This window comes from Notothenia coriiceps, unplaced genomic scaffold (genome assembly GCF_000735185.1).
Source record: "Notothenia coriiceps isolate Sejong01 unplaced genomic scaffold, NC01 NC01_scaffold00000339, whole genome shotgun sequence".
Taxonomy (NCBI): Eukaryota; Metazoa; Chordata; class Actinopteri; order Perciformes; family Nototheniidae; genus Notothenia; species Notothenia coriiceps.
The window spans coordinates 1,755,684-1,770,583 of NW_011333040.1; the positions used below are offsets into that span (position 1 = coordinate 1,755,684).

Genomic DNA, 14,900 nt, shown 5'->3' on the forward strand with positions numbered 1-14,900 from the left:
CCCCCCCCCCCACCCCCCGGCAAGATGTCAATCAAATATTCACGTACCAAGAGACTCAGAACGACCACAAAGAGACATGAACAGTCCGCAAAGGGACACAAAATAATAAAAAAAATAGACTTTTAATAACTTAAAAGAGGCTCAAATAAACAACAAGTAGAACGTGAGGAAAGCACAGGGACTCTTCATATTTACATATAGACTCAAAATGACAACAAAGAATAGCACAATGATTATAAAGAGGCTCTCAATGACTACACAGTGAAAAAAAATACACAAATAGACTCGAAATAATTACAAATCAAAATGAATACAAAGAGACCCTAATTGACTGCAAAGAGACTCAAAATGACAACATAGAGAGATTCGTAAGGAGTGCAAAGAGACAGAAAACAACATCAAACTATGAAGTCTTTAAAAACGAAATGATGTGGTGTTATATACCAAATACCAGGTCTTGCTTTTTATTGATGCCCTTTATTGGTGTCTGTATCTACTTAGAGCATTACTGTTTTTTTTTTTTTTTTTAGATCAATCCGTCCTTATTCATCTATTTAAATATGCACGTTTAAAAGAATGGGTCTTATAATTTAGAGACACTGCTTAAAGAACTCATTATTTCAGAATCCCTGCTTTGAACGAAAGTAGGATCTTAGCTTTGAAACTAAATGCATTTAAAAAAGATTGTTACTATTAAGTGGATTTCCAGATACGCTATTTTAGCATCCTATAACTTGATATTCTTTAGTTTTCCATTGGTTTCTGGTATCTCATATTGAAACTCAGTCGTTTGCTGAGTCCTAGATTTGCTAAATTGTGTGTATTATACAACAAAAAGAGTGAAGAATCAAAGTTTTATTAATTTAGTAGCCAAAGTTGTACCTTTTTAAAACTTTAAGGTCAGACAAGCAATAACAGCATCTTCTTATTTCTCATTACAAACTAGCACACACATGCTTTGCATAATCAGGTCTCCTCACGAAGGACGGAGAGCGGAACCAGATTTAAGGAGACCTATTTTTCAGGGGAAGCATTCTTGAGTGACAGCTCACCTTTCCTTGCTTTCAGGAGTACAGTAGGCAATAAAAACACACACAGTCATCCCTGTTGCAGAGTTATGTGAATCCAGTTTCAGCTTTTATGGCTGCAGACAGTCTCATGGGATGTTGAGACTCCTCTGATCCGGGACTGCACAGGAATTATATTGAGATTAAAGAGTTATGAGACTTTTCTTTGGTGCTGAAAAGAAACACGCACCAGGTTTCAATAAGAAAACGGGGCTCATTTCTGAAGAAAGTCAACTGTGATAACCTTTAACGGGTGGCTTTCAAGAGACCTCTGGATGCCATGGGTCAATGCACAAAATCTGACTTTTCTGAAAATAGTAGTCAATTCCATTCACAATGTTGAATGTGACCGTAGACAAAAAGACAAATGTCAGAGGATATAAATATGGACCTAGCTGTAAATGATAGTGGCACTAGCCTTCATACGGATTTACTTCTTTCTGTCGTCTAGAAATTTATGTTTTTAGTGAATTATGCCAACAGAAAGACAGCTCTCTGTGTTTTTACAGATGAATCACGCTACGCTGCTTTTGCAAGGTGTGTTGCCTGAGGGTATAAATCACCTATACAAACTATTCCAGCTTTCTGGATTATCCTGGAGGGCGAGGCCCCTGAAAGCCAAAGAAAAGAAAACACCAACATAATGGCAGCTATACTAGATGTTTTCATAACAACACTGGATATACAGATTATGTGTAATGTGAAAGATGTAGCTTGCATTCTGCAGTTTCTCTCTTTGGAGCTTTATAGCGTCTTTGAGCTCATTGTTTTGGTTAATTCCAACAACTTTACTGTTTCGGTTCAGTTCTCAAAGTTCCATTGTTGTCTGCAACAGGCAGCTGCAAAAAGCTCCAAATATTCACTACCTTCCCAGCCCCAAATCCCAAATGGCAGACAGAGAACCTTAGCAACTAGCTAGAGAACATAGCAAGCATTTTGAAGCCAGATTTTGGTGGGGACGAAACATAGCTAAAAGCAGTCCTGATGCAACCAGCTGTGAGCTGAAACATTGTGTAGGCGACTTTTGCATTCGGTTCATTATGAAGATTTCCAGCTTACACCACCAATGTAAATTCAAAATTCTCCAAACAGTACAGTTGCAGTTAGCATCCATGTCTGTCCTAAATGCCATAATAATAGTTTCTTAAGAACATGTTTTGTGAAGTTATGTTGACTTTGACCCTCGGTCCAAATGGACGTTTGTGCTAAGACATTCCGGAGGTATTGCATTCAGGAGAAAGAGACAGATGGACAACCAGCACAACATAATGCCTCAGGACTTTAACAGTTCAGTAAAAAGCGAGACTATGTAACATTTGCTAAAGAGCACCACAGTGGCAAAAGTAACAATTAGAGTCATGGTAAATGCTAAAATACAGTGTAATGGTATCAAGTCCTCAGAAATATCTATCTTAATTAAGATAACATTAGATAGAGATTTTTTGTAAGGATGTGACCTTTACTTTTTCAAAACTAACAAAATAATACTTTATATTACAGTACTTTTGCCAACAAACAGTAGGACTCAGTCAACATTTGTAAAATGCCTAACTCTTCACAAATATGACCAAGGACATGACCTTGGTGTCTTAATGGGTGCTCCCATTAACCCTAACCCTAACCTAACCCTAACCCAACACATTGAAAAAATGTTTAAATTCTAACCAGCTGTCTTTGACACATTGCTTTTATTCCCAGGGGATTTGCTTTCACTCCCTGTTTTTAAATAGTCCAGCACAAATACAAAATAAGAAAAGGATAGGAAGGGGGTGCACTCATTGCTCTGTGATGATGAGGGCTGTCTATACGCTGTACCCCTCCCACACACTCCCCTAAATGGGAGTGAGTGATTTTGAAAGAGGGAAGGACTTCCCTTAATTTACTGCCAGTTTTGAATGGCTTGAATTGAGTCTCATTGGATGCAGAATACAGTGTGAACCTTTAGTAACACACTGCCACTGGTGCTGCTGCTGCTGGTGTCCCCTCAACGTGCCTTGACCTTCAGACTCAATCAGGATCCATCCCTGAAGAGGACACTCGGCTGGATGCTCAGGACATGGAAACAAACCAACTCTGAATGAAGAATCCTTCTCCTTTTCCCTACTTGCACTTTTCCTGAACTTCCTCACTGCCAGGAGAGCTCTATAGAGCTGAATACATTGGAAAGCGAAGTCAGCAACATTGTGAGTTATGCATGCCTGATGCCTGAGTCTCAAAGCCTCATGCTTGTTAAAGCTTGTTCTCTGAGTTTTTTTCTGGAAGGTATTAAAATGTGAGGACGTGTCAGGGTCTTTTTATCCATCTGTGTCTTCTCTTTATCTCTCAGGGAAGTCATGCTGCCTTCTCTGCACTGGCTCCTGCTCCTGTGGGGACTCCAAGGTCTCTGTGCACAGGACTATGATGAAGACTATGAGGAAGAGGTGGTGACCACTAAGAAGAAGCTCAAAGTAATTCCCTCCAATTCCATAACGCAGAAATGTAAGTATTTTTTCTACATTTGCCCTGGGGCTGTTTCATTGTCTATTTTACACTGATGCAACTAGGTAAAGTGGCATGGAGTTTGTGAAGGCAGAACATCTTTCACTTTTTTCATCACCGGGAGAAAAAGCTGCTGCCACAGGTAAAAAAAATAAAATCGAACATGATACTCAACAAGCACATCGCTGGAGGATGCAATCCACTCGGATTGATCATATCTCTAAGGCTTCTCGGAGCCATCCATCTCCTTTGTGACCGCTCAGTGCTCTGTTACCCAAATGTTTTATACGCTCAGAATCCTGGTTCCCCAGGCGCATTCTCTCAGTGACATATTTCCGCCAAGATTAATGTGATTTATCCTCAGCTTCTATTAGATCTGTGACCTCCTTCCTTTGCTGAAGGTTGGTGCGGCAAGTTAAGTTGCTTTTATTCCCTCTTCAAAATGTATGTCACATTCATGAACTTATCACACTTTTCCGGAAAAGGAAGCCTATAGAGCCTAAATAGTCAGTAAATCACCTTTACCCCTCCTGAAGGCTCCATAGATAAAGATTTATCCCTGACTCATAAAATCCATTTAGCTGTGAAGACGTGTATCTATATATTTGGCTGGATATGAAATTCTTTTTCCACAAACCAACTACAATATATCTTGTTCAGACAAGTTGAACAGCCATACTGTGTTGATATGAGAGTAATTGTGATGTGTTTTGATTGTAAAGGTCCAGACAAGTAACTTGGCAACAGAAAATTCATGAATAATACATCATGTGCAGTTAACTTGTTGGTTTGTTTTCTTCATCACAAACAATTACAAATATCATCTTATGATGAAATGCCAGCAAGTAATGGTATGCAATCCTTTTAGTTTCCCCTTGTTTACAGTCTAAGCTAGGCTAACCAGTGTAAAGAGTGTTAGGTTTTCTCACCAAACTGAAGAAAAATAAATAAGGCCCCAATTATACTGGGTTGTTTTTTGTGATTGTTGATAGGCAACCACCAAATCACCTGTTAGGCTCTCCATTCCTCTGACCACAGGGCTGAAAGCATGTTAGCTACAGTAACAGTAGTTGCGGCTATTGCAGCTAGTGCAATGTTGAAAGTGAGCTAACGTTAGCTTAGCGCAAAACACCACAGAAGGTCCAACTCTCAAATGAATCAATTACTTTTCTGCTTTGAGTCTTTTTAACTTGAGAGCAATCTTGTAAAAACTCGAGTCACATTGAGCGTACGATTCCACGAAAATGCTTCACTGTAATAAAAAATTATTATAAAAGTGTCCAAAGCGGCTGTCTGAATCAGTGCAAACCCTTGTTTCTTTCTTTTGATATCATTGCTAAGATTTCTTCTCTTCCTTCCTTAGCACTCATAGATGAAGATTGCAGTTTGGAGATAGCCTTCCTGATCGACAGCTCAGAGAGCGCCAAGGACAACCATGCCCAGGAGAAGCGCTTCGCCTCGGACGTGATGGGCCGGCTCCAGAACCTTCGGCTGCAGACTGGCCGGGGCCTCAGCTCCAGGGCCGCCCTCCTCCAGTACAGCAGCCATGTCATCATAGAGCAGACCTTCAAACAGTGGAGGGGTATTGAAGACTTCAAGGCTCGAATCACACCCATCGCGTACATCGGTCACGGCACCTACACCACCTACGCCATCACCAACCTCACCCGTATCTACCTGGAGGAGTCGGGTCCCAGCAGCATCAAGGTGGCCGTCCTGCTCTTCGACGGCGTCTCACACCCGAGGAACCCAGATATATTTTCTGCCGTGGCTGATGCCAAAAACCAGGGCGTCCGATTCTTCACCATCGGCATCACACCTGAAGCCAATGAGCAGGCCAACGTAGCCCAGCTGCGGCTAATCGCTAGCTCCCCTGCCTCCCGCTACCTTCACAACTTGCAGGACCGAAGCATTGTGGATAAATTCATCAAGGAGATTGTGAGTAAAACATACATGTGGTTTTTGTTTCAGATTTGATAACGAATTTTCAATAGTGACATTGGTCAAATCAGCTTTCTGGTTTTAGATGCTATGCATTTATAAAGTCATTGATTTGGACAAAAATAAATTACAAAGGTACTTTAATCGTTTGTGTAATTGCATAATATTTTTATTTTTTGTTTATTACCAGTAATGCAAACTAGAGTTTTAGCTTCTCTAACTTCTTCATTCCCCCAAAAAGCAAGTCCCTACAAAACCCACTGCTTTATTCTTTACCCCATTACATCACGGATGTACACCTGCCACCTGCTGCCATAGTAACAGTTCTTCTGTCATCACTGTAAGATGAATGCATCCTGATTCACTCAGTTGGGCGAAAAAATGTCTTTGAAAATTATTTTTTGCACAAACGTGTGTTGGGAATTACCCCAAGACAAAGTTTGTCTTCATTCCCAGTTTTTTATCGTGAGTGATTTGGGTCACTTCCATGAACTGACGGTTAATTTCCACTGACATAATTAGAACATGTGCTGCGCAGCAACATCCTGCAGACACAACCAGGCTGCTGGCTGTAACATATGCTCCGTGTTATAAAACTCCTTGTGGGAAAATCGGCTGCAGTGAGAGCACAGCATGAACATGCATGCACGCTACATTTTTCTACCCGCTCCACAGACACCACTTCAAACTCTTAATGTTGACACAGGTGGTATACGTCCAAATATGATAAGGGGAAACTTTATAGAAAACTTGCATCGAGGCTCCGACAGCATTGATCCTGACAGCCTGCAATTCTGCTGGCATGCAAGAGCCCAGCAGCACACTTTCATCTCATTGCCCTCCATGGGCAGCATCTGTGTGTCATCAGAAAGTTGCTCAGCTGAGACACTGTCTTTAATCTTTCAGTCTCAACATTTGACCACATCACTCCCCTGTCTGTTGTCTTCAGACACCCCACCCCAACACCGAAACATCCCCTGAATGCTTAGCGAGGATATTTTACCCATCAATGCATGTGGTTTGTTTTTCGTCTCATTGGAATTGTGACCATTCCTCCTTGTGTAGAGAATGTGGTTAGCTTTGAAGAAAACAAAGTGTCTGGTGAAAATCGGAGCTTTGCCAAGACGAGGAAACGAAGGATGTGAACCCACTTGCAGAAACAGGTGGAGGAGGTCGAAGGCCTGAACCCAAGCCAGCTGTGGACACGTTTAATTGGGTGTTTGGGTATCAGGTGCTTGGGGCTCTAATAAAATCTTACAATCTAACTTTGAGACCAGAAGTAAATGGTTTAGGTTACTTTATTTGTACGTAGGTAGATTTTGGGTTGCGAGGCATCCATCTTTAGACAAACAAAATACCACAACAATCATAACCTAAACCACGAAAATAAAATGACAATAAATAAGTATTGCTTTCATAGTATCTGTACAACTTTGTTCATCTGATTGATGGCCGCTGGAAGATGTTTTTATTTCTGCATGTTCATCACTTTAGGACCATAAACCTCCGGGTTGTATCTCTATTTAAAAATGGATGTATCCGCTTTACTGTCTGGTTTAACAGGGACCACGGATTAAGCTGAGAGTCATCCATCAGTCCACTTCGACAATATCTCAATTGTAGTCTTTGATTCCCGTGATATGCTCTGACAGTGTGTGCTGGGGGGGGGGGGGGGTACATGAACCATATGGCCTCAGTCTGACAACATCTTGACATTCTTCTGTTTCTTGCTCCACAGACGGCTCTGGCAGATGAAGGGGTAAGTCTCATGACTGAGCTTTTTTCTTTGCACATTTCTTGATTTATGTCCCCAAATGTCTGACTCTTCTTTCCCTGTGTTTGAAGTGTCCTCTGGCCCAGAGCAAGTGTGCTTGTGACAAGGGTGAGAGGGGACCCAGCGGCCCTGCTGTGAGTATGAATGCATCATTATGATTATTAAGTTATTGTTCATCCCCCTTTCTCATTATATCAGAATTGATTGGAAGGGATCATTTTAATTTCATTATAGACACTTTGAAAAAGTCAGAAGTATCTTTTTTTGCGTCAGTTGATTTCAAACTGTTGATAATTTAGCCACTTGTTAGCTTGTTTTTGTAGCAGAACAAAAGCTGAATATGTAATATGATTATACTTTAGCAAACCCAGCGTTAGCTTTGGAAACTAAGAATGATAAAGTTATATTTTCATAACTATGAGCATAGTATTATGTATTAAACTATTGGTTCAAAAATATACATTATTTGTTGCTGTAAGGAAAATATCTCATACTTCTGGTTGTCCCCTCAACTTTAGATAGATATCGTCGTGCTATTTTCTAGGAACACAGTAATGCTGTGTACCGGTCATCTCAAGCGCTACTTATTTTTAATAACTTCATATTTCACTTTGTATGGTTCTATTTTGGACCTCCTCTGCGAGATACAGTAAGATTATGTTTCCGATCTTGAAACCCCATAAAAACCATCACTTCCAAGTGAAGCGCTGTAGAGGACAGCACAGCTGACAAAAGGCTCCCTAGATGCCAACAGGCTACATAATTGCAGGGTTTTGGGGAGCTTTAGTAAATCATGCGGTTTTGAGTATCTCTGTTTCCCTGCAGCAGTGTTAGTAAAGCAAAATACCTTGCATTCCTCTTAAAGTTTATTGAGAACAGGCCTAAACAGATATGTACATGGGTAATCAGGAGGATCATGTCTTTCCAAAGAACCCAGCCACTTGGGATTGTCTGAGGACAAATGCTCTCTGGATAGGAGGTTACATGCACAACTTTCTTCTTCTGCCAATGCCTTTTATTACACAGTGAAGGTCAGCGGCAATTAGACGTAGTGGTTGGGCTTTGATGTATTTTCACAGGATGAGAACAGAGTAATTACCCCTTTAAACTTAATGCTCCGAACAAAAGCTGTTTCACATCAGCCGCAGCGCACTGACAGACTGGGAGATATTTAAAAGATAACAACATGCACGATGCATGGAAACAGAGAGAAGAGCCAGACAGTTGTTGGGGTGATTCCTCTCACACACATACAGACAACTGGATAACCCCTCTGACTCATCTGCGCCCAGACTTCACCAGAGCTGCACAACATTTTGCTGCAACATGGAGCCGAGGGGTCAAGAAAAAGATCTCTTGAATTGCGTATTGCAGAACACAAGGCAGCTAACAAGAAAAAAGACTCTTCTATTAGCAGCTAAAGCAAAACATGAATGAATAGCTACACTACAAGTTAAAGCGGTTGTTCCCTTCTTTAAAATAGTTGCCAAACTTAAAGGCATAGTTGAACATTGTGGGATTTACACCCATTCACTTTCTTGCTCTGTCAGATGAGAAGATGTATACCACTTATGTCTGTCAGGAAATATGAAGCTACAGCTAGTTAGCTTAGCTTAGCATAAAGCTTATTCAGCCTATTAACAGCTCACAGGCTTATTAATAAACCATGTACTTGTTGGTTTAGCTTCCCTCTGTTAGCCTTTATGCTAAGATAACCTGCTGAAGGCTAAGTTGGATGTTCTTTATTATTATTGATTTAAATGTCATATTAGGTTTAAAGGTATCACATGTTATTTCCTGCATAACCACTTTTATAAAGTGGCTAAAGCTTACCTTAACATGTTTTGTATGTAAATGTAGAAAATAAGGATTTATTAGGAGTACAATTGTATGATTTGTTTTTATTCAGTTGTTTTACTTCCATTATTTTCTACACAGGGCAAGAAGGGCCGTCCTGGAGAAGATGGAAACCCCGGCACGAAAGGACACAAGGTGTTCCCCCGTTAAACAATCACTCATTCACTACCGGTTCGAGACAAGAAGCTTCTCGTACAAACCAGGAGGCCTTTCCTTGTAAAACTAATATTCCTCTCTCCCTTAGGGTGAGGGTGGGCTCAGTGGACTTCCTGGTCGGGAAGGATCTGAGGTGAGTTTAGTGTCTTCAATCAACTTGGGATTAAGTCAAAATTGACAAGTAGCCTACAGATAAACAAACTGTAATTATGTTCACCTTTCACACTACCATTGCTCGGACAAAAAGTGACAACTATTTTTCTGGGTTTTGTGTGGCAGTGTTTTGTCTGACTTAACATGACTGTTTTATACACACAGGGGAAATCTGGATACAAAGGAGAGAAGGTATTGTATGGATTCTATTTACTGTGCAGTCTCTATAGATTATCAGATTCCCACGCTTGTGTAAAATATGCAACAATCAGAGAGTGAAGAATTATGCTTCCAAGGCCTTGAAAGGAAACACTCACAGGAAAGACTTTGAAATATCATGGCCTTTTGTTCTCCTTTTTATTCATCTGTATTTAATGCCAAGCCTGTCTGCTAGAATCTGTAGTTACTTTTCTTTTAAAGGAATTTAATTAAGTAGGTCCCATCTAGTTAGGCTTTGCTCACCAGCACCTGGCTGGGATATTAAAACCCATTTTCCAAGATAAATCTCTCTCCTGGAAATCTGTGTCATAAACTTGAAATGATGCAAGATGACGCTTTACTAAACTGCTTTTCCTTCTCTTACAGGGAGAGAGAGGGGAGTGTGGCACTCCTGGAATTAAGGGAGACAGAGTACGTGCTGCTTAATGTTGTTATAATTTAAAACCAAGTCTAACTTTTTGTCACATTTGTCATTTTTACTCAACCCTGTTTTCTTTCTTCTTCTATTATTTTTGTATTATTTTCATGGACTTTAATTGTTTTAACACCTTTTCTAGGGTCCTGAAGGTACACTTGGCCCAAGAGGAAATCGTGGACTTCAGGTGAAATATATCACAAAATCCAATTCACCATTTGCTCTGTCCCATTAGTTATGATGCTAAATCTGAAATGCTATCCATTCTGATCATTCTTCATCTTCTAATTTCTACTTTTCAATGCCCCTGTGTAACCTTCTCTCTCTTCTTCACATTACAGGGTTCAGTTGGTCCACCTGGCGACAATGGGCCTGAAGGTCCAATGGGTAAAAAAGTAAGTATTCTTCAGTCTTGATGCTTTTTAAATCGAACCAAACCTCTGTATCTGGGATGTGTTAAGAACAAAAGGAAACTACAAAAGCAGCATATCATACTTTCTAGTTTCCAACTGGCCCTTTCTTTACATACAGACTTTCCCCTTCTCCAAAACCAGATGGATATTTTTTTTTTTTCTTGTCAAGTCTGTTCCCAATTAAGTGTCTTTCATAGTCAGGGGATTCATCAGAACCAGGATTATGAGCATTACCTGTGGCGTTGCAGAGCTGAAAAAAGGTGTTGCTGCATGTGTAAGAATATAAAGTGTGAGAACTCAGACGTAATGAAGTGTTATTTCTGTTCCTGAGGGTTTCTCCTCAGAGACATTTTTTAAAGTTGACATTTAAAATGCGTTTGGAATTAATCAGATGATCCTGGCGCATAAATAACATCAGAAACGTCAGGTGGCCTACAAGCTGATCATACATTCAAACACATATTTGTGAGTTATGATCCAGTGGAACATTTGAAGCCTCTTTGAAGTGCCTCATCTGTTATTACCCCGTCAGCTTATTTGTCCTTCTCTACTTTTTAAGCCCCTTCTCTCGTGTTATAGCTGCCAATTCTGCTATGAGCCCACACTCCCCAGCAAGTGTTCCCTCCCTAATTATTTTTGGAAGAATGTTCATGTTGATTGTCTGGCTGTCATTCTATTTCAGCTGAATGGCAGACTAATGTCTGGCTCTAAACATCGCCCCGACTTGCATGAAAGGGCAAGGGAAGTGAAAAAAAAAAAAAGTGCCGGTATGCGCTCGCTAACATTTCCACACCCTCCTCACGCCTCCTATGTGCCCTCCTGCTGCAAACCATGGCCATGATTTACAGCCTCTGAGTGAATAATTGCATTCTTTACCAATAAAATCTTGACAAAAGGAATGGAGGGATCCCATTATACATGCCTAAACCCCCTTTAAAGAAGCTTCAATTAGAGGAAGAGAAAGTAGAGTGGGAGGATGTAGGTTCTGGTCAGCTTCACTGATGCCCCGTGGTGTCCTACCCAGGACTCACACTCTCACAGCAGCGTGTGCATCTCCTCTGGTATCAGCACATGTCTCTCCCTGCCTGTGTTTTATAGGGGGAAAGGGGACTTTCTGGGCCACCTGGAATCCAAGGGGAAACTGGGATCGGCCTTCCGGGACCAAAGGTACAATCTTCATCCTATTGTTTTGGAAAATGAAGTCATGGGAACATAATAAAGCACCTGTGTCTCACCCTGCATTCATGTCGCTCCCTACCAATCAGGGTGCTGTGGGTTACCACGGGCCAACAGGGCCTTCTGGTCCTCAGGGACTTGGCGAGCCTGGACCACCGGTGAGTAGGAAGCCCCCCTGTTTCTGACACTACTGTGTACCTCAAGTTCTGTACTGCACACTTACAGATTCAAATAATAACAGACAGATCTACCGGCAGAGTTCACACTGGGTCTTTGGCTTCACACAACAGCAATAAATGAAGGCTGCTCATTTGTTGCTGACTACTTTAGATGTTATCAACTGAAGCAGGTTCAAACACCTGTTAATGCTAAATCAATTAGTCGGTTTTAATCTGTAAATTCTTAAATGTTTACGATCATTTTGAATGAGGAAGCTGTTAAATGAAAATCAAAGTTGGATCCGTCCGTCTGACCCTTGATCATCCAAAATGTCTTCTGCTTTGCAATCCCCACGTGTAACCCTCACACACAAAGTACAGTATATTGTAAAAGAGGTCATTTTTGATGTTCCTCTTGTGGTCATGCAGATCGTTTTGTTTTATTCAGGGGCCTCAAGGGTCACAGGGAGTCCAAGGAGAAAGAGGACAGATCGGAGAGGGTCTCCCTGGACCAAAGGTGAGTTACGTCTTTTACGCCTCTAGCTGTTTGTGCTAACAGTTAAAAGCGTTGACCCCGTTTGACCTCATTTCATGCATTCACCTTCAATTCTCTGCCTACCCACTGACCTGCGCTGAGGACCCAGCTGGGCTCCAGATTTAAGGGAGGAATGACTGACAAAGACACCGTGTATAGTTAAAAGACATGAGAAATTCCATACGTTCACATCTAGTGCAGCGGTTCAGTATGGCTCCCATTACCGCATGATATGATCCGGCCCATTGATCGTCCCCGCTGAGGACACGCCGGCGCACAGCGGCTGATGAGACAGGAAAATAACCAGGACACCTTGTGATGTGACAGCGTGAGTGACTCATGCAGAGAGGAAAGAATGAGTCTGTTCCTGTGTCTGCCTCCCTTCAGGATGTACACACACACACGGGGATACACACAGGTGCACCGGGGCTCTCAATCCAAATGTTAGTTATGTTCCTTCTCACAGATTATTCTATTTTGCTCGGTAAATTCCTTCATGATTAACTGCTTTAGAGTTTAGAATTGTGTCCATGACTCAGTTCAGGGTCCTTCTTTAAAAAATGTTGATCCATTGCTGTTCGTCGCATCTACTGTCTTAAATTAACAAGGTCATTATTGCGCTTTCTACTGCCACCTACTGGCGTGGAAGAGTATTTAATTACTTATCCAGCCACTACATTGAAGGCTCAACAATGGCAAATTATTTACTATTTCTGCGACTAAGTGAAATTGGTTTTCTCACAGCCCTTTGGTTGAAAAGCACTGCCTTAGAAATGAGTTGCTTGTTTTCTGCATTCAACAATTGCAGTCATTTTTAATGCCTGAAAGATAAGGCTATCCCGTGTTTTTCCTGCAGAATTGTAACTTTCAAAGTACTGAAACAGTATTACAGAACTACACAAGTGAAATTAACATAAGCTATTAAATAACACATACAATACGTTACTTAGAAACCCAAGTCAGGTCACATGGGGAAATTATTTTGGAAGTACTTTGTTTTGCACTAAGAAAAGAAGTAAAACCGAAAACTTGCATAGCTACAGAGCTATGAAGAAAACAAGAAGAAATTAATAATGAAGCTTCCCTTATCGTGCTATCAATGTCTGTGTGTGTTCATTTTCCTGCAGCTATTAAAAATGGCCTAAGTCTAATTTCTTTTTTGATATTTTGAAACATGTGCCCCGAAGCCAAATCTGCTCCATAAGTGAACAAACAGCAGAGCGTAATTCTTTGTTCTTTTGATAAATGCAGACAGTTAAATGAAGCGTTATTAAGTTAATGGAATGTCTTGAGGTCTTGACAGATGTAATCCCTTTTGGCTACAGGGTGTCACAACACTGGTGTGGCTTTACATCAGAAGGCACTGTAATTCAGAATTATTTTTTCCACTTCTCCCGTCTAATTTAACATTTTTAAACTTTCCTCTAAAGGTTAACAGCTAGTTCCTGAGCAGGGGGTGGTGGGGGGCTCCTTCTCTTCCTCATCAGGAGATTTAGCGGCGGACTCACAGGTGGCGTTCTTGTTCTCTACGGCGTGTCTCGACAGGCGTCAGACTCACAGGAGCTCTGCAGCCATCTTACCCCGTTTCATCTTCATTAGCACCTCCGCTCCTGCGTCAATATGAGAGGCTTATGACAAGTAAGGGATAATGTGCTGCGACGGGGTCATTATGGGGAAAAGAACACCGACAGGCTGATCAGGAGCCCGACGCGAAGCGGAGGGATCTAGATCGGCATGAAGGTGTTCTTTTCCCCATAATGACCAAGTCCCTGCACATTATCCCGCTTATTACATGGCCACATTCTCAACAAAGTAACGACATGACTCCCACTATTAATTGAAATGCTTTTATGGATTTAGAAAATGATTTTATTGATTAAAAAAATTGTTGTATTGATTTAAATTGACATGCATCCGCTAAGAAAAATAGTCCGTTGTTAATGTTTGAACTAACGGAGCAACGGCAGGAACTGCTTCGATAGCGTTTTTGAGGAGCTTTTTGATTACAGATTTGAAAACATTGCTGCTTGCTTTAAAAGTAGCACAATTCATGATGTCAAACCTTGCAAAGTATCTAGATATCCCTGCCCTAATGCCAAAGTAACTGGCAACTGAATATGTGTCGCTGTTTGATGTCTATGTCTGGACCGTTGCGGAAAAAGGAGGATTTCTGCCCGTTACTTCTCCGCTGTTTTCTTGTCGCTCTTGTCTTGTCAGTTAAAAAAGGCCAAACTGTATACAGTTAAATCGAACGGACTTGTTTGTGTAGATGTGAGCGTCCTTAACAACGGTCAATAAGTGCTTGACAGCGGTCTGTCTGTTCGGTATTAACAACGTGTCACGTGTTCTGAATTGACCAATCAGAATCGAGTATAGCCGCAGTGACGCGTCCTTAAACCCGGAAGTAAACTCCTTCCGGTTCCTTCGTCTAAAACGCAATGCAATTTCTCCATAGGATTTTGGAAAATAGCTCGAAATAAGATCTGTGGTTGACACATATTTAAGAGATGGATCACGTTTTGTTCAGCCGGATAATATCCACATGTCAACCCTACTTT

The 14,900-nt window shown here is 41.1% G+C and overlaps 1 protein-coding gene across 2 annotated transcripts in view; it reads left to right on the top strand.

Moving 5' to 3' along the window:
- The first annotated feature begins 2,977 nt into the window (after positions 1-2,977).
- Positions 2,978-14,900, top strand: part of LOC104942209 (collagen alpha-1(XXVIII) chain-like) — a 29,604-nt gene continuing 17,681 nt past the window's right edge. For both annotated transcript variants that reach the window (XM_010767410.1, XM_010767417.1), the window contains exons 1-14: positions 2,978-3,250; positions 3,394-3,545; positions 4,909-5,483; positions 7,225-7,245; positions 7,332-7,394; positions 9,199-9,252; positions 9,362-9,406; positions 9,592-9,618; positions 10,012-10,056; positions 10,203-10,247; positions 10,402-10,455; positions 11,572-11,640; positions 11,739-11,807; positions 12,256-12,324. In XM_010767410.1, the coding sequence (XP_010765712.1) occupies positions 3,401-3,545; positions 4,909-5,483; positions 7,225-7,245; positions 7,332-7,394; positions 9,199-9,252; positions 9,362-9,406; positions 9,592-9,618; positions 10,012-10,056; positions 10,203-10,247; positions 10,402-10,455; positions 11,572-11,640; positions 11,739-11,807; positions 12,256-12,324 (1,281 nt within the window). In that variant the 5' untranslated portion in view covers positions 2,978-3,250; positions 3,394-3,400. The remainder of the gene's footprint in view (positions 3,251-3,393; positions 3,546-4,908; positions 5,484-7,224; positions 7,246-7,331; positions 7,395-9,198; positions 9,253-9,361; positions 9,407-9,591; positions 9,619-10,011; positions 10,057-10,202; positions 10,248-10,401; positions 10,456-11,571; positions 11,641-11,738; positions 11,808-12,255; positions 12,325-14,900) is intronic.